This window comes from Orycteropus afer, unplaced genomic scaffold (genome assembly GCF_000298275.1).
Source record: "Orycteropus afer afer isolate SDZICR_OR568_19922 unplaced genomic scaffold, OryAfe1.0 scaffold00041, whole genome shotgun sequence".
Taxonomy (NCBI): Eukaryota; Metazoa; Chordata; class Mammalia; order Tubulidentata; family Orycteropodidae; genus Orycteropus; species Orycteropus afer.
In genome coordinates, this window is record NW_006921628.1 from 8,196,086 (window position 1) to 8,218,701 (window position 22,616).

At 46.3% G+C, this 22,616-nt stretch overlaps 1 protein-coding gene across 1 annotated transcript in view; it reads left to right on the forward strand.

Moving 5' to 3' along the window:
- Positions 1–13,534, forward strand: part of FLNB (filamin B) — a 190,255-nt gene extending 176,721 nt beyond the window's left edge. Inside the window, exons 43-47 of the mRNA XM_007937271.2 lie at positions 1,710–1,842; positions 5,563–5,739; positions 11,111–11,329; positions 12,276–12,479; positions 13,347–13,534. Of these exons, the coding sequence (XP_007935462.1) occupies positions 1,710–1,842; positions 5,563–5,739; positions 11,111–11,329; positions 12,276–12,479; positions 13,347–13,534 (921 nt within the window). The remainder of the gene's footprint in view (positions 1–1,709; positions 1,843–5,562; positions 5,740–11,110; positions 11,330–12,275; positions 12,480–13,346) is intronic.
- Positions 13,535–22,616: the final 9,082 nt, after the last annotated feature.

Consider the following 22,616-nt stretch of genomic DNA (forward strand, 5'->3'; position numbering starts at 1 on the left):
GAGAGCTTAATTGGAGGCCTGCATAACAACATCTGGTGCTGGTTAGGAAAGAAGGGCATGAATTGTTTTGTCTTGCTCTTAGGACTTTTTTAGAAGGTTGGAAACTACTAGCATTTTATGGGGAAGGGGGAAGATGTGGTGAACTATCAACTAAAGACAGCTTAATTCTTTGTTCTGTCTCTCTCCCTAGTCTATAATCTCTAAAGCAGTGCTGTCTGATAGAACATTCTAGAATATTAGAAATGTTCCATATTTCCACTGTCCGTTATGGTACTTCCTGGCCACATGGGGCTATTGAGCACTTGAAATGTGGCCAGTTTGACTAAGGGGCTGAATTTCTCATTGTATTTAATTTAAATTTAAAAGTACATAGCCACACATAGCTAATTACTACCAAATTAGCATAACTTTAGCTCTTTGCTACTAAAATGTTTTCCTTGGGCCAGCACCCTCAGCATCTTCTGGAAACTTACTAGAAATATAGAATCCCAGGCCCCACCGAGACCCACTGAATTAGAATCTTCATTTCAACAAGATCCCCGGTTGATCTGTCTGCACTTAAAGTGTGTGTCGTGCTACTTTACAGTGATCACCAAGACTGGCTGTTCAGCCAGATGAAAATCGGAACTGCTGGCTTCTGAACACTGGCCACTCAGGATCAGCTGTTCTCAACTTCCAATCTCTTCCTCCCACTCCCAGAAAGGGATATAGTTTTAAGACAAAGCATAGAGAGCGAAACTGATCCAGTGATGAGAAAAAGTGACACTTCTCCCTGTTGCCTTCTTTGGGGCACGGACATCTTCTAAATGGACGTTAATGTTTAAAGATAAGCCGAGATTTTTGAGCCTTGCTGTATATGGGCCAGACTATGTGCACTGAGTGTGTTACAGACATAATCTCATGTCATTCTCAAGACAGTACTCTGGGATAGATTCCGCTATTGTACTTATTTTACAGATGGGAAAACTGAGACCCAGAGAGATTCAGCAACTTGGTTATATAGCTAGGAAATAGCAGTAAGTCCAGGTCCAGCTGATTCTTAACCATTGTGCAATACTGCCACCCTTGCATATATAGCCCTTTTTTAATTTTATTAAAAGTTCTCCCCGTTCCTGTCCTTGAGGCAACAATGATATAAAACTTCGTTGATATGAGTGCATGCCAGTCACCTCCTAAAATGCCTCTCTTTTTTTTTTTTTTTTTTAATTTATAACTTCTATTGTGATTTGGGTGAAAGTTTACAGAGCAAATTGGATTTCCATTCAGTGATACAAACACATTTTGTTTCGTGAAGGGCCCTTATTTTGGAGGCCTGGAAGATACTGGGTTTCCTGGCTTCTATGGCTCTTGCTGGGGTTGCAGAGACTATAGTCCTATCAGATGTCTCAAATCTCCAACCTCAGGAACCACCTCTTCCAGCCTGAATCAAGGTGGTTGGATAAAAGACCATGCGACTTGTGTCTCAGCTTTCTTATATTTAAGGCTGTTGTTGTTGTCGTTGTTGTTGTTATTTGCCGTTGAGTCGGCCCCGACTCATAGAGATCCATTAATGACCCGCCTGCTCTCCTGTTGTCAGATATTCTGGGAAAAGCATTCTGGGCCTGTTTGCATGAGAGCTGTCACCTCGAGTTCCAGGTTGGGTCATTGTGTGCCACTGAGCAAGAACAGCGAGGGCCAGCCATAACCTATCTAATGTATTAAATTCTCAGGAATCGGGATTAAAAGTTAACCAGCCAGCATCCTTTGCTATAAGGTTGAATGGGGCAAAAGGCAAGATTGATGCCAAGGTGCACAGCCCCTCTGGAGCCGTGGAAGAATGCCATGTATCTGAATTGGAGCCAGGTAAGCGTGAGGGCTCAGTGTGTGGGTCACAGCTCTGGCACTTTCCAGTAGAATGTCTCTGCCAATGTACATCCCAATGGGGACCGAGCAGACTCATCATTGCTAGCAAGCATTTGACCATTTGCTGCAGCCAGACATTGTTTATAAATTTAGGGTATAAACATTTGCAGGGAGACCCTCTGAGGTATAATATAAAATGCTTTTTTTTTAAAAAAAAAACAAATACTGCTTTCTTTTCTGTTACTTTTCAGTTCCTTTCACATGATATTCATCTTGATGTTCTCTCCTAGTTTAACAAATCTTACAAATATTTATTATATTGTTGATCTCATGACACAAGTAAGTACGCTATAATCTCACTTTATACTGAGGGAAAAGATAGATTGGTGTTTATCTGTAAAAATTTAAAAAGAATATCTGGTTCTCCTTGGCTATTAAGCATAAGGTTTTCTTGCCCAGTGCCTTAGTGTATGGAATTCTCCAATATCAATCAAATTTAAAGAGACCATTTTGCCAGTGAACTTTTATTAAGTGCTAGAGAATTGGCAGGGAGTCAAAGCTGAGGAATATATGTTTCCTGCCCTCAAAGAGGTGTTCAAAATCTAGTGAGAACCTGTTCCAAAACTTGCAGTACCCTGGTGATGACCTTAAGTGATGACCAAGTACTCCAGGTGTTGACCAGATACCCTAGAGAATTGAGAACCAAATACTGTGACTACTCAGAAGAGGAGAGATAAACTGGTTTCTGCCTCAGCAAGGTCAGGAGGGCTTCTCAGAGGAGGTGACATGAATGTGGGCCTTGATGCATGAGCAGGAGCCACGTGACCACTGGCCTTGTGGAGCATCTGTTGTGTGTCCAGCTATGTGTACTGTGAGGGTGAAAACCTGGGACCTGGGTTACCAATTAACATCTTTCTCCCATTGAGCAGAAATAACAGTGGGAAGCCTTAGGAGGAATAAGTGTGAAGGGTGGTGCCCTAGTCAGACCTTGGCTTAAGTTGGCCACATCATAGCTGGTGTGTTGCAGTATCTGAAAGGCACAGTGGCAAGCCAATGCTCCCAGAGTGGTCTGAAGAAAACAAACTTAAAGCAGAAGTACTGGAGCAGAATGGAGAAGGGGGGTTGAGGCTAGAGAACTATAGCACTTAGTGATCAGTTGCCTATAGGAAGTGAAAAACAGAAAAACCAAAACTCACTGCCTTCGAGTCAATTTCTACTGAGAGTGACCCCCATTAGGTTTCCAAGGGTGTAAATCTTTATGGGAGGAGACCCACCCCATCTTTCTTCCACAGAGCGGCTGGTGGGTTTGAACCACCAGCCCTTTGCTTATCAGCCAAATGCCTGAACCACTACACTACCAGAGCTCCTTATAGGAAGTGAAGGAGGGCATGAATTCAGAAAGGCTATGTGCAGATTTGAGAATGGGTAGGAAAGGAAGGTGATGATGCAGTTAGCAGAACTAGGGATAGCCAGCCAGCCAGGGGTGAGCAAGGGTGGTCAGGGCTTTGAAAAGTTTGCTGTTTTATTTTGGAATTTTGAAGTGCCTCCTAGAGATCCAAATGGGGGTATTAAATGTATCACTGTGGCACTGGGTTTAGCAACTAGTAAGATTTGGTATCCTCAGACTTAGAGCAATATTTGAAAGCCTAGAGGTAGGTACTAAGGTCACTAGGACACTGTGGGCTGCAAATTATAGAATACTGAACTCAAGCAGATTTAGACAATAAAGGGATCCATTAATTCAAATAAGTAGAAAGTTCAAGATCTAAGTCAGGCTTCAACAGTGCTTTGATTCAGCCATTCATGATCTCAAATATTCTGTTCTTTTGCTTTATGGGCTTCATTCTGAGACTGATCTTCCTCTTGGTAGCAAGATGGCTTTAGCAGCCCCAGATTCCCCATCTCCACACTGTACCACTCAGGAGAGATACCCTCAGAAGGCTTTCTCAGGAGTCTGAGAGGCTCCTTTCCCAGAAGTCTCTAGCAAAATTCCCCTCCCATCTCACTGAGCTGGGACACAGGCCTGTTCATGAGTCAATTCCTGTTGCTAAGGAAACACTATGCACCGATTGACTTAGGCTCACAGAAGGGGTGATTTTCCTGATTAATTTTATCCAATCTGAGATGACTCCTGAATTTGGGAATGGGGTCAGCTTCCCCTAAAGCATCTTGGCTTTAGGAGAGGAGTGATGACTACCCACCCAGGAACTCTTGGGGGAAGGTGCAGTCTGAAGGATGTAGGCTGGGGATGACTATATAGAAAGAAGTTCACCTCATGTGCAGAGTGCCAGAGAGGAGAAGGAGCAGCAGATCGGAGTGGAGCTTTGGGGAGCCCAGATTCTGAAGGGGATGAAGGGTACAAAGAGCGACCGGGAGGCTGAAAGGGTAACCAGAGAGGTAGGAGAGGCGAACAGGCTAGCTGCAGCCAGATGGGAGGGCTTCCAAGAAGGAATGGTTAGATGGTGCATGATGGAGGGATATTCTAGGGGCTCATTCCAGTTATCCTGCCATGTGTTGTGATCCAAAGCACAGCAAAATGCTTGACTGGTCACTAGTCTCATGAAGCCTTTGCTAGCTTTGAGTTTAATTAAGGAGCATTAATGCCAGTTAGAACTATATTTTTCCCTTCAAGGAGCCAAGTAGAGAAACTTTGCAGGAAGTGAACTTTTCATAAAGGAAGGAAGTGTTCTTAGTGAGGCAAGGGCACTGGGGTAAGGCACAAAATATTAAACATAGAATTTGAGATACCAGTTTTCCCAAAAGAATGACTGTTGTTGTTAGGTGCCGTCAAGTGACCCTATGTACAACAGAGTGAAACACTGCCTGATCCTGTGCCATCTTAAGAAGTTTTCCAGTAATATATCAGACAGTGTTTCACTGTTCTTCATCAGATTTTCAGTGGTCATTTTTTTCAGAAGTGGATGGCCCTGTCCTTCTTCCCAGTCTGCCATAGTCTAGAAGCTCCACTGAAACCTGTCCACCGTGGGTGACCCTGCTAATATTTCAGATACCCGTGGCATAGCCTCCAGCCTCACAGCAACATGCAAGCCACCACAGTATGACAAACTGACACAGGCATGGTAATCAAAAGAATGACTAAATCCAAAAACCAAACCTGCTGCCATCAAGTAAATTCGGACTCATAGCAAACCCCATAGGGTTTCCAAGGCTGTAAATCTTTACAGAAGCAAATTGCCTTTTCTTTTTCCCACAGAGCAGCTAGTGGATTCAGACAATTGGCCTTTTGGTTAGCAGCCCAATACCTTAACCACAGCACCACCAGAGCTCCTTAAAGAATAACTCACAAAAACCAAATTCACTGCTATCAAGTTGATTCTGACTCATAACGACCCTTATTGGGTTTCTGTGGTGGTACATCTTTATGAAAGTTGATTGCCCTATCTTCCTTCCATGGAGTGGCTTGTGGGTTTGAACTGCCAATCTTCTGGTTAGCAGTCAGATGCCTTAAGTATTATGCCACCAGAGCTCCTTAAAAAATGACTGTTGTTGTTATGTGCCATCGAGTCAGCCCTGACTCACATAGGCCCATTTAGTTTCAAAATCTAATGTGTCAGGCACCGAGTGGGCTATCATTTGATTTATTATCCTATTCACGATTTAAAGTTTGCCATCTCAAGGTGGCCACCTGTCCTTTGTCCTCACCTAACTTGGAGCTGGCCATCTGCCCAGTTTTACCCTGTGGCTTTGCTCACTCTCTAGATAAGTACGCCGTTCGCTTCATCCCTCATGAGAATGGAGTCCACACAATCGACGTCAAGTTCAACGGGAGCCACGTAGTTGGAAGTCCGTTCAAAGTGCGTGTTGGGGAGCCTGGACAAGCGGGGAACCCCGCCCTGGTGTCCGCCTACGGCGCGGGACTCGAAGGGGGCACCACAGGTAACACACTACCTCTGCCTCTTCAACTTAGCCAACTCCAGGGACAAAGCCAGGTGGAAACCTTCCAGCCCTGAGGAAGCCTTTTAGACACTGTCTTGGTTCTCTAATGCTGCTCTACCAGAAATACCAGAGAGTGAGTGGCTTTAACCAACAGAAATTTATTTCCACAAAGTTTAGGAGGCTAGAAGCCAGGGTGCTGGCTCTAGGAGAAGGCTTTCTCTCTCTGTCTGTTCTAGAGAAAGGTCCTTTTCTCGTCACAGCTTCTGTTTCTTGGTTCCTTGGTGATCTTCATGTGGGGTGACATCTGTCTTCCCCTGTCTCTTCTTGCTTGCTTCCTGTTTAATCTGCTCTTTTAAATTTCAAAAGAGATTGAGACACACCCTTCCCTAATAACTCAACATCATTGGAGTCAATTCCAGGTCATAGCAACCCTTTAGGACAGAGGAAAACTGCCCCATGGGATTCCAAGTCTGTAAATCTTTAATGAAGCAGGCTGCTTCATCTTTCTCCTGCACAGCGGCTGGTAGCTTCAAACCACCAGCCTTTTGGTTAGCAGGTGAGTGCTTTAACCACTGTGCCACAAGTGCTCTGCCTATATTAAAACTGTCTCATTAACAAAACAAAGAGAACCCTATTATCAAATGGGATTATAACCACAGGCATAGCAGTTAGTATTTATAGCCCTTGTTTTAGGGACCTACAGTTCAATCTATAACAGATACTCTCCTCGGGGAAATGGGAATCATGTACCCTCTGGAGGCTTTTGGTCTCCAAAGTTGTTTTGGGAGCTGTAGTTTGACTCACCACCAATCCAGAGTAAGGACTTGATGGCCATATCATTACTCCTTACTACTGTGTGTCATGGTCCGATTTCTCCTTCACCAAGGGACAGGACACTGATAGCAAACACGGCATCATCAGTTCTGAGGGCTTCTTTACTTACCCGGAAGTCACAATGCCTATGACAGGCCTCTGACAGTTCTCCTATCCATCATTTATTAGTGGTCCTCACATTCCTAGAAGTACCTAGCAGTGGCAGTAGGGCCTGTCATAGCCCACTCCTCCTCTTCTTATGTTCTGATCCTAATGAAGAAAGAGGAAAGACTGAAATGGCCAAACAATTCTGAAACTTTCTGAACCTCTTACAGTTTGTTTTTATTCTTTGCCACAGATGAGATACATGTTTGATTGTGAAAAATACAGGCAACAAAACCTAAAATGAAACCTGTTGCCATTTTGATTCCTACTCGTAATGACCCTGTAAGACAGAGTAGAACTGCCCCATAGGGTTTCCAAGGCTGTAAATCTTCAAGAAAGCAGACTGCCTCATCTTTCTCCCATGGAGCAGCTGGTATGTTGGGACTACTAACCTTAGCAGCTGAGCACTTCACCACTGCATCACCAGGCTCCTTACAGGCAACAAGGAAGTATATAAAGTAAAACTCATTCTGCTCAGTTCTCCCTCCTCCCTCCACCCAGGTCCAGAAGAGAACACTGATGGCAGGGCGGCATCTCAGACGATCTACCTCTTCATCTGCATTTTTGGTTGCTTCAGTTGTTTGGTTAGTGGGTTTGTTAGATGACGAGGAAGACACATAGCTTTGCATTTCTCATACAGAAGTCACCTTTTACTGCACATATTGTTGTGCCACTTGCTTTTTCCCACGTGACATCTTGAAGATCTTCCCAGGTCAGGATGTACAGATCTCCTCCTTTTTAGTGGCTGTATTTAGTACTCGTAGCGTGAACTGTGATTTGAGCCCTAGAGATGGGCACAGGGAGGGTTCCAGTGCATCACTGTTTGGAGGAAGCCAGGGTGGGGAGCTTGGTCCACAAACACCTCTCTGCAGAAGAGTTTGCGCTTGTGGGCTTACTGGCACACAGTTTGCATTTGGGTGTCACTTTGGGCCCTCTTAGGAATGTGACCCTCCCCCAGGTCTCTTGAGTCCCTTCTGTGTACACAGCCCCGCTTAATCTCCTCCCCTGATGCACTAAGTGAGGATGGAGCATTTGCCCCTCTGTGAGCAAAGAGATGAGTGGTTATGGTTACCTGGCATCCAGCCTGGGGAGTAAGTGGCCGAGGGGCCTTGCCCAGGTGGATAAATGACTGACAGGCTGGTGTGCCATTCCAAGACTCTGGCCAAAGCAGTGCTCTCAGCAGAGCCGCTCCTGGGGTTGGTGCAAGTGTTGCCAGACCCCAGGCAAATGCACTCAAGCTCCAGACTGAACTCTGTGCCAGAAATTGCCCTTTATAAAAGCACATGGCATCATGTCACTCTCCTGGAGTCCCCATGATGGGGGAAACTGAGACAGAAAGATAAAGTCACTTCTCAACCTTATTCAACTAGGAGGTGCTCTTAACCCCTGAGTTTTTTTACCTCCCTAAGTGGCTGGCTAACCCAGAGGTGATGACTACCACCAGTCAGCTCTGTTGGGTGTCCTAAGACCAGGACCCCTGTCCTCCAGGTTGCCCTGGAATGGTTCCCAGGCAGCAGTGCAGGCATTTGGTTCCAGCGAGCCAGCCACATTGGGGGCCCAAGTAAGGTCCTCCAGCACTTGAAGTGCACACCAGGGCCCAATGCAGCTGTGGCATTTCCTGCTCCTGCCAGGAGCCTCCCACCCTCCTGCTGGGTGGCACTGGCTGTGCCCAGGGCTCTCTCCCACTTCCTTTTGGCAATTTGTACACCTTCCCGAGAGTTCAGGTTTCAGGCAGTGCTTTGTAAATACCACTGAGAGAAGGAGCTGGTCTTGCAGCGAAGCTCCCAACCAGAGAGGAGAGGTACAGAGCACGCCTGTTTCGATCGCTGTGTAAATATTGCTCTTGTCGAGGGAATGGCATCTTGTTTTCCTAGCCCTCCTTCTTCCGAGCCTTTTTCCCAAATATCCATGCAGATTACACAGCTGCAGTGTGAGTGGAATGAAAAAGGTGTCTGTGCTGGGCCACCCTAGTGCCCGGCATCCTGACTTTGGAACAAAGCAAACTTCCTGCGTTTTTATGGGTGGAGTTGCCGTATCTCTTGGCTAGAGCTTTAGATGGTCCATTCTTCAGATTTTGGAGCTGGGGAATGTGGAGAATTTGGGGTGGGACTCTGCTAGAGGGAAGTTAAAGAGGTCAAGGCTTAGCCCAGGAAGTTCCAGACTCTGAAGCAGTCTGGAACTGCTTTTTTTCTTGATGAAATTGGTCCAGGAACCCCAATATGCACAAGATTTAACAGTGCAGCCTCCTCCTCTCTCCCCTCCTCACCTTGTCACCTGCCTTAAAGCTTCAGGGCTACTGCATTAAACATGCATTGAACTCATACATGGGATGGGTTTTGGTATCAGATCTTGTTACAGCTGGAAGAATAGTGAGAGAGGGGGAGACTCCTGCATATGATATTTCTCTCTCCTGTCTTCTCTCAGTCAAGTGCCTTAGCTCCAAGCTTGACAGACCTCATGTTTAACCCCAGTTCTGTCGTTCCCCAGCTGTGTGACTCGGGGTAATTTATTTGACCTCCCCGAGCCTCTACTTCTCTATGAAATGGGAATAAGAAGTGAGCCCACAGGATAGGATTGTTCTGATCCTTAAGGGAGGTAATGTGTCAAGTCCTGGCTAGGTAGCTCTTTTCCTGTACACGTAGTCCCTGGATTATGAAGGCAATCTACTCCCATGTGTGTTTTTAAGTCAAATTTGTAGGTAAGTCAGAACAGGTACATACTTCAGTGCAAGAAAAGGCTTCACTGCTTTTCAATGATGGCACCTGCAGCAAGTGAAATGATTGGTGAAGAATATGCTGGAGTACGGGTTGGTTCAGTCCTTTCAAAGTTAGGGCAAATTGACATAATGTTAAAGGGCTAGAAGGAGGTTGCCTGTACTACCTCCTTTCTCTTTTCCCACCTCATCTCTGTCTTTCCAGCCCTCACAGTTGGGGTGAACAGATTTTTCTCAGGAATAGAGCAGCTTATGAAAAGGGGTGGGGCTTCTTTCCACTGAAAACACGGCCCCTTGCTGTAAACCACCCCCCACACACACAGACACACACATGTGCAGCAAACACTGCAGTGAGGGTGTCTCAGATTAGATACAGTGACCAGTCTAAGATAATGGGGAGGGCTCTGGGACAGGCAGAGCTTCAGAAGCCTCCAGAAACAGCTGATTTGTGTTTGGAGATTGCATGATAGCAGCTCCTTTGTTTTGCTGATAACAGAACAATAGTTCTTTCTCTGACTGCTGAGCTATAATTACACCAAAATAGTTCTCAGCTGGGGTTGGTGACTAGGGCTCTGGAAAAAGCACAGCCCTGCATGGGAATGCTATGCTAGGATGCCCCAGGGAGGGCATGAAGCTGGTGTGTGGACACCCAAGTGGCCTTACTGACCATCTCATTCCCTCTGGACTGGAAAGGGGCCTGAGGGAGCAGGGGCTCTTGTGGACACTGGGCTCAGGCTGGAAATGCCAGCCGCGGTCATCAGTTAACACTCTCTCTTGGTCCCACTCTCCTTTTGTCACAAGACAAGATGCCTGTGGAGAGGATGGACCTTCACTGGACCAGCCAAGGGGCAGGTATCTCAGGACTGTACTTGGGACATCCGAGGCAGCCCCCACTGTCCATCCAGTCCTGGTGGTCAAGAGAAGGCCTGGCTCTAGCAGATATGATTCAGGTCCCAGCTCTACCACATTTTAGTTGTGTAGCCCTGACTGTGTGTGTGTGTGTGTGTGTGTCCCACTGTCAGCATTTGTAGTGCAGGACTTGCTGTGAAAGGATCCCATGGAACAGTGCCTGTTGAAGGCTTAGCACAGGACCTGGGCTTAAGTGGTGGGAATGGTGCTTGGTGGAGCTGCTGTTGTGTAACTGCTGTTGTTGCTGGTATTGACAACAATGTGGGTGGGGTGGCAGATGCATAGTGGCCCAAGGAAGAGGGAAGAGGCTGGGCCTCCTTTGCGTCTCCTGTCCACCCAGAGGAGAAAGGAAAGGTCAGAGGGACCCACGCCTCTTGGCCTGGGAAAGGTCACAGGAGCCCACACTTCCCCCAGCTCCATGGAGACAGAGCTGGATCTTAGCAGCTGAAGCAGCACAATGATGACTCAGGTCTTTTGCCTTCAGCTGTAGCTCATGCCCAAAGGAGAGAACAGCATGTCCAGATGTTGGTGCTTGTGGGCGAAATGTCAGCCTGGCTCCTGCCTCAGCCTTGGAAAGGAACTACCACCCCCAGAGCTTAAAGCTTTATGTGCCAGGAGCTCAGCTGTGGGTCCCCATGCCACCAAGGTGACCCCTCTGTGAGGAAACCTGTGTGCCCCCATCACTGCCTCACTGTTCCCAAGAAAGCTCCCCAGACCACACTCCCAACCCTCTAAACCATCAACATGGCATTCCCTCTTCCTTTCTCCCAGGCATCCAGTCTGAATTTTTCATCAACACCACCCGAGCGGGGCCAGGGACATTGTCCGTCACCATTGAAGGCCCATCCAAGGTTAAAATGGATTGCCAGGAAACCCCAGAAGGGTACAAAGTCATGTACACCCCCATGGCTCCTGGTAACTACCTGATCGGCGTCAAATATGGCGGGCCTAACCACATTGTGGGCAGTCCTTTCAAGGCCAAGGTGACAGGTAATGATGGGGCCATCCTTGGAGTTATTCTTCCCCTTGTAATGTGGTGCTGGCTTTGCCAGATCAACAATATAACTCCTTGATAGTCAAAACTGGATGGTTATGGATATGTTAAATCTCCTTTGGATCTTGATGTAAGGAGATGGTATTACATATCAGAGTGGAGTCCGTGTTCAAAATTTGCAAAGTGAGTAGGAACATAGAAATTGAGAAAGCATGTTAAATGGTTTTTGATCTCCAACAGGAAAAAGAAATATTTATGTAATTGAAATCTTACGCATTTGTTTAGATGAAGGTCTGAAGATCCCCTCATTTCTAACCTTTATTCTAAAAATAATGAAAAGGCTTTGTTACTAATGTTGCAAAAATTTCCTTCCTACACAACACTGACAAAAATATACCACATGGTAAAAATCACCTTCCATCCAACCACCCAAGATAACCACCATGATTAACATTATGAATTCCTTCCACATGTCTCTTTTCTGCATGGATTCACTGTTACCTAAGTTACATAAGTAGTATAGGTACATGGCAGAAAAATTTGAAAGTACGGATGGAAGATACACTCCCTCCTGCAGAGAGAATCCTTTTTGATATTTTGTGAGATAGCCTTCCAAACGTAACTGCATATACATGGAATATATTCTAAAAATGGAAAGATGTGAATTTAACAAGGTGGCGTGGCATGTGTTTATGTGGGAGGGATTTCTAGGAAGCCACCTTGTCAAGCAAGGCCAGATTTGTGCATTTGCACAGAAAACTAAATCAGTGGTATTGAATAGGAGCTCAGGGACTTCAGAAAATATTATGGGTGTGAAATGGAGATGTGGTGGGTTTTGGATCCAGGTTGGGAGCAGGGCTCTCCCGTGGCCTGTGTGTGGGACACACACCTGCCCTCTTGGTCTGGCTGCCCACGCCTGCCTCCCTCCCTCTTGTGCTCTAGGCCAACGTCTGGTCAGCCCCGGCTCAGCCAATGAGACCTCATCTATCCTGGTGGAATCAGTGACCAGGTCTTCCACAGAGACCTGCTATAGCGCCATCCCCAAGGCATCTTCAGATGCCAGCAAGGTGACCTCCAAGGGAGCAGGGCTCTCAAAGGCCTTTGTGGGCCAGAAGAGCTCCTTCCTGGTCGACTGCAGCAAAGCTGGTAGGCAGCCTGGCCTCCCCAAGGGGGGGGGGGGGGGGCTAAGCACCCTCCATTCTCTTTGGTCTTCTCTCCTGAGGTCTTCTGACATACCCACCCACCCATGATATCTAGGCATTTGCAACTACCCTCATTCTTTACCCAGTCTCCTGCACTCAATATTTTTAAATGATTTCTCTCTTTGCCTCTTGATTCTTTCACATAATCTCAAGATGGATAGAAAGGTGGTGTTCTCCCCTTTACTGATGGGCAAACCGAATCAGAACTAGCCCCTTCTCTGCCACTAGTTGATCAAATTACAATTTGAACTTGGATATTTATTGGGTGTCAATGGTCAGTTACCCCGGTTCTGGCATCCAGTACACCTGGGCTGGACCATTCATTCATTCATTCACTAAGTATTGGCTGTGTGACCTTGGTCAAATTACTATAGCTCTAAGAGGCCATTTGCTTTTCTCCAAAATGAGAATAAGAGCACCTTAAGGTTCTTGTGAAGATAGAAGAGAAGATCATAACAATCAACACCTACATAGCCCTTGCTATGTGCTCAGGGCTTTATAACTCTTCTTAGCCTCTCAAGGAGCCCATGAGCTGTTGTCTTTCCCAGTTTACAGATAGGGAAGCTAAGGGAGAGAGAATGTCTAAAGTTACCTAGCTGGGAAGTGACAGGGCAGGGATTTGAACCCACACAGCTCCGTGAGTCCCTGCTCATAACCACTACTCTGTCCCACCTCTTAAGGGGTACCACATCGTATCATCATATAAGCCCAGTAACCATGACTGGTATCTTTGCCTTTGACTTATCCCCTCCTCCTCTTCTTCCCACCATGATTACATCTTGATGAAGTCCTGTCTTCCTCTGTTTCCCAGGTTCCAACATGTTGTTAATTGGGGTCCATGGGCCCACCACCCCCTGTGAAGAGGTCTCCATGAAGCATGTGGGCAATCAACAATACAACGTCACGTACGTGGTCAAGGAGAAGGGGGACTACGTTCTGGCTGTGAAGTGGGGGGAGGAACACATCCCCGGCAGCCCCTTCCACGTCACGGTGCCTTAAAACAGTTCTTATCAAATCCTAGAAGAAATTCTGGTGGTTGCTTTTGTTGCTTGTTTGTAACTCATTTATTACACAGTTCCATGGCCTTTTTGCAGGTCTGAAGCCCCATCCCTAACATCACCATTCTAAAGTGCCTTCAGAAAGAAGCCCTAGATTTGATTCTTTAGGGAAGCGTTGGGGAATCCTAAGAAATGTAAACTCAAATGGTTCTAAGAAAATTTCATATACACTCAATTCATATCAGACCTCTTGGTGGTGCAGACATATCGAGAACACAGACAAGACAGATGTTTTTTTAAAGATGAAATTGGTTGGCCTAAGCTACTGATTTACTTTTCAGCATTTAGGAAACAAGACTGGGGGGTCATCGGGGGAAAAGGATACTTAAATAGCTTGTTACATATAAAAAGAGATGGGCTTAAAACTATCTTCGTCTATTCCAGCGCCCATTTATATAAGGAAAGGCTCTTGGACAGCTACCATTGTTTTAACACTACTCACCCCACCCCCACCCCATCCCCCAAATGCTCTGTGGCTTTTTACATTTGTAAAAGGACAAAGTCTGCCTGGTAGCAAACTGGCCTGAATGACATCCACGTGCCTCCTTATTCTGCTGATGATTTCCTTGCAAAGTCATAACGAGTGAGGGTCTTGGCAGCCAGGATTTTGCTTTTTTCGAATCCGTTCCAGTTGCTGGGTCTGGGGAAACTCTGCCGTGGTGAGCAGCACCCCACTTGCCAAAGATCCCTTTTTAACCCCCACTAACCCTTTTAAGGAAGGTTGGGCAATCTACTTCCATAGTGATGCTGCCTCAGAAACTCAAGGAGGGATCGCTATGAGTTGGGTCCAGTCCAACTCGACAGCACATAACACCAACCCTTTTAGCACACCAGCTGTTTATCAGTCTGATGAGTCTCACTGGGGCATTTACAGTGATCCCTGGTGGTCCATGCATTAGCATCCTTGTCAGCAAGACCTGTCCTGTGACAGAACACTCCCAACCCAGCCCTGGTCAGCTTCCTGGGTCACTGTTTCTGGGAAATAATTACACATGGGAAAGAACGAAACTCCTGCCGACTTTTGGCCTGAACATCAGGGAATTGTTGGGGTTGGGGGTTAACAGCGCACTGTCATATTTCACCATTTGGCAGAAACAGTGAAAGCTGCGTAGTTGATAGTGGCCATGTGTTATGCAAGTGTAAAATTCCAAAAGAGGGGCATGGGGGCATTTTGCATGCTTTCCTGCAGACCTGAACTGGCTTTGGGATAAAGTGACAGTGTTCAGTGATGTTGCCTGGCTGCAGACCCCGATCTGTAGTGTATTCTATGCAGGCAAACCCTTCTGATTTGCTGCTTAGTCCTGAGGAAGTGGCAGCTGCCCATGTCCTGGTGGGCACCTCCACCATGGCAGGGGCAGGGTGGAGCCTCTCACCAAGAGGTAACAGTTGGGATGAGTGTAGGCTAAAGCCCACCTGTCAGAAACTGGAGCGGCCTGGAGCCTAATGTGAAATGACTGCAGGCATTGTAAACTGGGATGTGGATGCAAAACTGGAATCAAATGCCTAATTGTAAATTGTATCTTATAACTTATTAAATAAAATGTTTGCTCCATAAAGTGTCCCCTTGTGTTCTTAGATAGTGCCATTCTTAAATAAATGGTTTGAACCCCTGACTGGCTCTCTTAACCCCTGGCCCAAAAGCCACAGACCAATTTAGTTTGTTTTAACAATGGGCGTGGCCTCTTTGCAGGGAGAAGCCTTCTTCTCCCCTCAGCCACAGTGGGCGTTTATCATCGGGAGAGGCCAGGGAGCACAGAAGGCTGGGCCTGAGAGGCAAGGGGGTGTGTGGGCCCCGTGGCACCAACCCTACCTCTGGGACAAGGCTTGCCCTGCCTTTTAACTGTCCTAGATTTTAAGAAACTTGCCTGTGTGTGTGTGTGTGTGTGTGTGTGTGAAACCCCTTTTCCTATTTACACCAGAGAATACCCATTTTAGGAAGTTTTTTCAAACAAGAAGTTATCACTTGTCATCCCACAGCCCTTAGAGAAACTGTGGTAATTAAGGTTATGTGTCAACTTGGGTGGGCCTGGTTGAGTGGCTGGGCAGCTGGGTGTAGTTATTCCCCTTAATGAGACTGGTAATCAACTCCATGGTGGAATCTGCTGTGAGTAGCTGCATTAGGGATGTGGTCTGCTCCCAGTATATAAGGAGAAACTTTAGGCATAGCGTGTAGCTTTTGGCACTCTTGAATCCTGCATGTACCTACATTGTTATTCAGTACCCTGTCATGTTGTCTGTTGATCTTGGGACTTTCAATGGACTTAAATCAATGGCCTGCCATGTGGTTTGGTAATATTGGCACTGAGCTTTTTTACTTGTCGACCTTGGCTTTGTCAGCCTCAGCAGCCAGCTGCTCAGAATGCCTGAGTGAAGAAGACCTCCAGCTTCATTGGGCCAGGAGCAAGAGGCAGAGCTGAAGCCCGAGGCTGAAGGGATTTTACCCAGCCCCTCGAACCTGGCACGTTGAACTCAGACTTCTAGCCTCCAAAACTGTAAGAGAATAAGCTCCTGTTTGTTAAAGCCACCAATTTATGGTATTTTCTGTTAGAGTGGCACTAGGTAACCAAAACAGAACGTGATACTGAGAGTGGGGTGCTGCTCTGACAGATACCTAAAATGTGGAAACAGCCGTGGAGTGCGTCCTTGACCCGAGACACCAGCAGAGAGACAGTGGCAATAGAGCAGAAGGACCGGCATGAGACAGCGACAGCCTTGACAGCCCATGGAACAAGAAAGCTGAGTGTCATTTGGGCAGGCAGATTCCTGGTGGAGTGGATTGCCTTCAGTATTAATTGGCAGAAGCAGAGAGACCAACGCAACGGGTAGCAGAGCTGCCTGAGCCTCAAAGGGTAGGACCATGGCCTTTGGGGGTAGAACCACAATAGTCTCCTAGGTTTCAAAGAGTCAGACCTTCACCAACTTGGTTCTGGAGTGTGGGGCTGCTCGTTCATGTGGGCCAGTGGGATGGGAACATACCCATTGCCCAAAAGTGAGGGGGCAGGGCTGCCATGCCCAAAACATAGAGGAACAGGGCCTGACAGGCCAAGAGGGTGAGCTCCCCCACTCAGATGAACTAGGGGACTGGAGCCACCCAGTGAATATCTGTACAGGTACCAAGTTGACAAGGGGTGGAATTGTGGCACTAGGTGACCAAAACAGAAACCTTAATGCTATCAAGACGATTCTGAGTCATAATGACCGTGTAGGGCAGAGTGGAACTCCCCCAAAGGGTTTCCAAGGCTATAAATCTCTGGAAGCAGACTGCCACGCTTTCTTCTGTAGAGCAGCTGGTATTTTCAAATTGTCAACCTTTCAATTGGCAGCCAACCACTTTCATCACTACCACCAGGGCTCTTTGCCCTTAGACAGATAGGATTAGTATTTGATGTTACATTCTTCCCCTCTCTTCTATCCCTCCCTTTTCTCTTTTGCTTCCTCTTCTCTTTCCTTCCTGCTAGGAAGAGCTTCTAATCATTAAATCCCTAGAATATAAAACCAGCACCTCACCACCTAATACAGCTGTCCTTTAACCCCATTTTACAGATGGCAAAAGTGACAGACGTGCTGCATTGAATTGTTTGCAGTCTCAAAGCTCACTTGGGGGCTGACCCAGGTCACTAACCTTCTAGCTGTAGGCAGAAGCATGGAAGGGAGGTAACTCGGGAGCCCCAGATAAGCCCCTGGCAGTTGTGGTGGTGATTAGAAGTCCCTGACAGGCCCTCAGACCTCCAGTCTGGGGTTGGGTGAGGTACTGCGCAGTAAGTCCATTTGCATGTTTTTCTTCAGTGATCCTCTCCACTTCATTTTATAGATGGAGCCCACTGACACAGGGAGGTCAAGTGACCTGCCCAAGACCACATAGCCAGTAAGACCCCAGATTTTCCTCTTTCGCCTCAACTAGTGGCAGGAAGGGCCAGGAGGAAACGGTGTTCAAGGTGGATGGGGCATGAATCCCACAGTGAAGGGATGATTTCGAGGCTTTCCATAGAGGAGCTGGCAGCTTCTGTCTGCTCACCTTCCATTGGCCACCAGAGAGTGATGGCCCAGCCAGCTCCTGATAGGGAAGGGCAAAGTCAGCCAGCAAAAGCTGGAAAGGACCTGGCATCTGGCCTCTTCAGGGTCAGGTTTCAAAGTTTTCAAGGTGTTTGTATGAACAATAATTGGTTCCCATAGCAACCAGACCCAGGTGCAGATAAGAGTTGCCCTTGTGGTTCTAGCCATTGACTATTAGAGAGGTACACAGATTTCTGCCCTGAGATGTCTCTGATGTGACAGGCTACAGTGGCCTTTAGGGGAAGAATTTGCCCCAACGTAATATCACCATCACCCCCATGGAGATATTCAGCCTGGACTCCTGGGTTCACCAGGCTGTAGCCCTGCAAGCAGTTCCTTGTGAAAGGGGCATCACCTTATAGGTCTCAGTAGAATTTTACCTGATCATTACATCCACCCCCTGAGGGAGGCATGTGCCCAGAGGTGAAGTGACTTCCCACGGCTACACAAGGAGCCACAGTTCAGCCCTGGGGGTAGTTGATGCTGAGTCTATACTGTTAACCCGTAACTACTGCCTCCTTCTGGGCTATAGTGAATTACCTAATAATGGCCTTTCTAGCCATAGTCCTCCGTTTTGTGATGTATTATAAGTCATAGCCTCTCTCCTTTGTCATTGGGAGCTCTGGTAGCGTAGTGCTTAAGGCACTTGACTGCTAACCAGAAGGCTGGAAGTTCAAACCCACCAGCCAGTCCTTGGAAGGAAGGTGGGGCAATCTACTTTCTTAGTGATACCACCTTGGAAACCCAAGAAGGGGTTGCTATGAGTTGTGTCCAACTCAACAGCACATAACAACAACAACATGCTTGTCATTATGGTCCACTTTGAAGTAAGTCATCTGTTAGGTTATTGAAAGCAAGATTAGGGTGGGATGTATCTTGAATCACCATCTTACCAGAGGGTGTGACTCAGGTCACCACTCTTAGTTTCCTTGAGGGTGTGGCCTCCATCCGATATGGATGAATACTCTGGCAAAAATCTCTCTCATTCTGGATTCTGCATCTGGTTCATTATCATCTGACCTCCAATACTTGGGACTTGAGCCAGCAGCCTATTGTCTGACCTGCTGATTTTGAGTTCTACAGCTCCTCTAACCACATGAGTGAGGAAATCTCTAAACTGACACTTGGCCCACAGATTTGGGACTTGCCAACTTCCACCACCATGTGAGGCATTCCTTGCCAGTTCTATGAGATGTTGCATCAAATTTCAGAACCCTGATACAGGAGAAAGGAGCTCCGGTTGCACTGTGGTTAAAGCATTGGGCTGTTAACCAAAAGGTCAGTGGTTCAAACCTAATGTCCACTCCATGGGAGAAAGATGAGGCAGTGTGCTTCTGTAAATATTTACAACCTTGGAAATCCTACGAAGCAGTTCTTTGTTCTATAGGGTTGCTGTGAGTTGGAATTGACTTAATGGCAGTGGGTTTGGTTTGCTTTTTAAGACAGGAGGGAAAGTACTGAGGGGAGGAGTAGTATTTGATATTAGAGATAATAAAATGGTATAGCAGTTTGGAAAAGTTGGACATTTGGGACATCTTTATTATTAAATTTTATTGTGCTTTGGGTGCAAATTTACAGAGCAAATTTGTTTTACATTCAACAGTTCATGCACATTTGATTTCACACCCCAGTTACCATTCCCAACCATAACAAACTCTCCTCCCCTCCCATCCTTGTGACCACCCCTTCCCTGTGTCCTTCTTAACTATGCATTCCTGTCTGTCCAGCTTTCCCTCTATGTGAATGCTGCCCCTCTGGTGCCTCATGGCTGATTTGCTCTAAGGGGTGTATCTCCCTAGGATAGGTGAGTGCATTGCCCTGGGGTAGGTGTTCTGCATGTAGGTCTTTCTACTCTTGGGCTGAAAGCCAATCCATGGGAGTGAGGACATTTCTAGGCCCAAAGGGTAACCCAGGGCCATAGTCTCAGGGATTCCACCAGACTATCTGACCAGTAATTCTGGTCATTTAAAAATTTTTTTCCTCTCACTCTATCCAGGATCTCCAGTTTTGATCCCTAAGTGGTTGGCATTGGTATCCAGGCACCATCTAGTTCTTCTGGTCTTGGGGTCATGAAAGTTAAGGTCCTTATGGTCCATCTTATCCTTGAACTAATTGTTTCCAGATGGGTTTGATTTTCTCCACTATTCTTTGATTCAGATGAGAGGAGACCAATAGTTGCATCTTAGCATTTGGGTCATCTTTAACCTCCACTTCATAGGGACTAGCCTTGTGCTGACCTTCTGAAAGAAATTATTTGTGACCTCAAAACAGAAACTAGCCAGACGTCAAGGAGGTCTGGAAATCACTAGCCATTTCCCTGTGGGTAGACTCAGGTTGCAGTTGTGGAATGGGCTCTCCAAAGCCCAAGGACCTTCTGGAAGAGTCCAGAAGACAGTAAGTCAAGGTGCAGGCTCACATACAGGGATACTACCTCCAGGAGTGGCAGGAGAAGACTTCTTTCCCTGCAACCTTTTTCCTCCCTCTTGTTGTTATATGCCATTGAGTTGGACATGACTCAAAGCAACCCCTCCTTGGGTTTCTGAGGCAGTATCACTACGGAAGTAGATTGCCCCATCTTCCTTCTGAGGAGTGGCTGGTGGGTTTATTCCCACCCTCTTCAACAGCTAGAGGTCTGTGGGCCCAGCAGAGATTTCCTATCACCATAGCAATCACCAGGGGCTTATCTGGGAGATCCCAAGTCACTTAGCTTTTGTGCTTCTGCCTGAAGCAGTATGATGGACATAGAGCTCCCATTCTGTGGTCAAAAAGGCTGGGGACCAAAGATTGCCCCTCAGTTGAGCTCTGAGACTGCTTGTCTTAAGCTTGTCTAGAGGAGCAAACCAGTGAAGTACATATACAGAGACAGAGATTTATTTCAGTTGTAGAGGCTGGCACATCCCAAAGCCATAGGTTAGGCATCAGGCTGGAAGCTTCTCCTGACTCAGGTGGTTGCAGGGGTCTACAAACTCCAACTCAGCAGGTTGCTGGCCCATGGGGCTGTAGGAGCTAGCATATCCCAAAATCTGCAGTTCAGACAGCAAGCTGCTGGCTCACGTCTCAAGAACCAGAGGTCAGAGGATGACAAGTTGGATATAGGATTGAGAGAATACTGGAACATACATGCCGGAACATACATGTCTATTGGATGCAGCCCCCACCCCAAAGAAACTTATTTTCAGTTGGTTTTCTGCTTACATCAGATCACAAAATGGAGGATGATTACATATCTAACAAACCACTGAGATCATGATGTAGCCAGGTTGATAAATAATCTTATCCCTTATCAATCTGGCACCTGTACTTATCTTAAACCAGTCATAATCTCTAAATAAAGACAATTATAAAGTAACACTTGCATCTAACATGACACAACTAACATGTATACAACTGAAAAAGCACTAGCCTCATTTACATCTTGGGTGTGGGGTTTTTTTTTTTTTTTCTTTAAGCTTTTATTATTATTATTTGGGTGAAAGTTTGCAGATCAATACAGGATGGACTCACTATACGATGGACCTGAGCTAAGACTCCGCTAATAACCTGACCTCCATATGCCCCCTATTCTGACTACTGGCCACAGTGACGTTTTCAGTCTCCTGCAGTTAGTGTCAGGTCAGAGCCCGTGTCTAGTAATCTAGTAATCACCAAAATGTCTGATTGTTTCCTTTTCCCTAATAAATGGTCACGCTTATAAAAGGCCATAGATCCCTTTGGGGAAGGCTGGGAGAAAGATAAACAGTGTAATTTTTGGCAGTGTAGTGAAATCTTTCCTCAAGGGGACTGAGCCTCCCCTTCATTCACAGGGTTGTGGGTCTGTAAACAGGCTGAAGTCTGGGAATTGACTGAGAGGCCATGACTCTCTTCTGGCAATTCACATTAGATTGCTGTACACTTGACCTGGAATTCTTTGACTTGTACAGATCAAGTAAATATTTAGTAACTTTCCCATCTAATTTACTCTTAGGGACACCATGACTAAGTAGCCAACTCCATTAAGTCCATATGAGTCAGATGTGCTGATTACAGTAACCACACCCACTTTGTCTTTGCCAATTAAGTGCAGCCACTTGGCCCCTACTACCATGAAGTCCAGTCAGTCTATTGTAGTTCCACCATTACCATTGGTTGATTCTGACTCATAGTGACCTTATAGACAGAGTAGAACTGCCCCTTAGGATTTCCAAGGCTGTAAATATTTATGGAAGTAGATTGCCTCATTTTTCTCCTGACCTTTTGGTTAGCAGCTGAATTCTTTAACCACTGAGCCACCAGAGCTGCTTCTCTTGTATGTAGGTGTCTTAGATAAGGCAGTTCCCACTGTATGACTTCTATAAAAGAGCAATCACAGCAGTCTTCGAAGATGCTGGGGCTCCCTTCACAAATTTATTCCTTTCTATTGTAAAAGGTGTGCCCTCTGGGCACTCCATGAGTGGGTTTTTGGCCCAACCTGGTAAATCCATTCTAACATGACAATTTCCCTAAGCCTTTAGAGGGAGGTCTAGTAACATAGTGCCTAAGGCACTTGACTGCTAACCAGAGGCTGGAGGTTCAAACCCACCAGCCACTCCTCGGAAGGAAGATGGGGCAATCTACCTCCATAGTGATACTGCCTCAGAAACCCAAGGAGGGGTCGCTATGAGTTGGGTCCAACTCGATGGCACATAACAACAATTAGATACCTTCTTCTACAGTATACCAAGGCACTTCTGGCATTTCAACTTGATTTAATGTAGGCCACCACTTAATAATCCATGCTTCAGTGAACCAACCAAATAAATTATTAGATCCTTTTCTAATTTCTTCAGCTGAAATATTGAAGAATCTGTGCTTAGTGGGTCCATATCATTAAGCATACTGATCCAACTTTATGTTTTGTGCACAATTATTCCATACCCTTAATAGCCATTCCCACATATTCCCCAAGTTTCTATTTGTATATGTTGGAAAAATCAAGCACTTCTTTTGGAGTA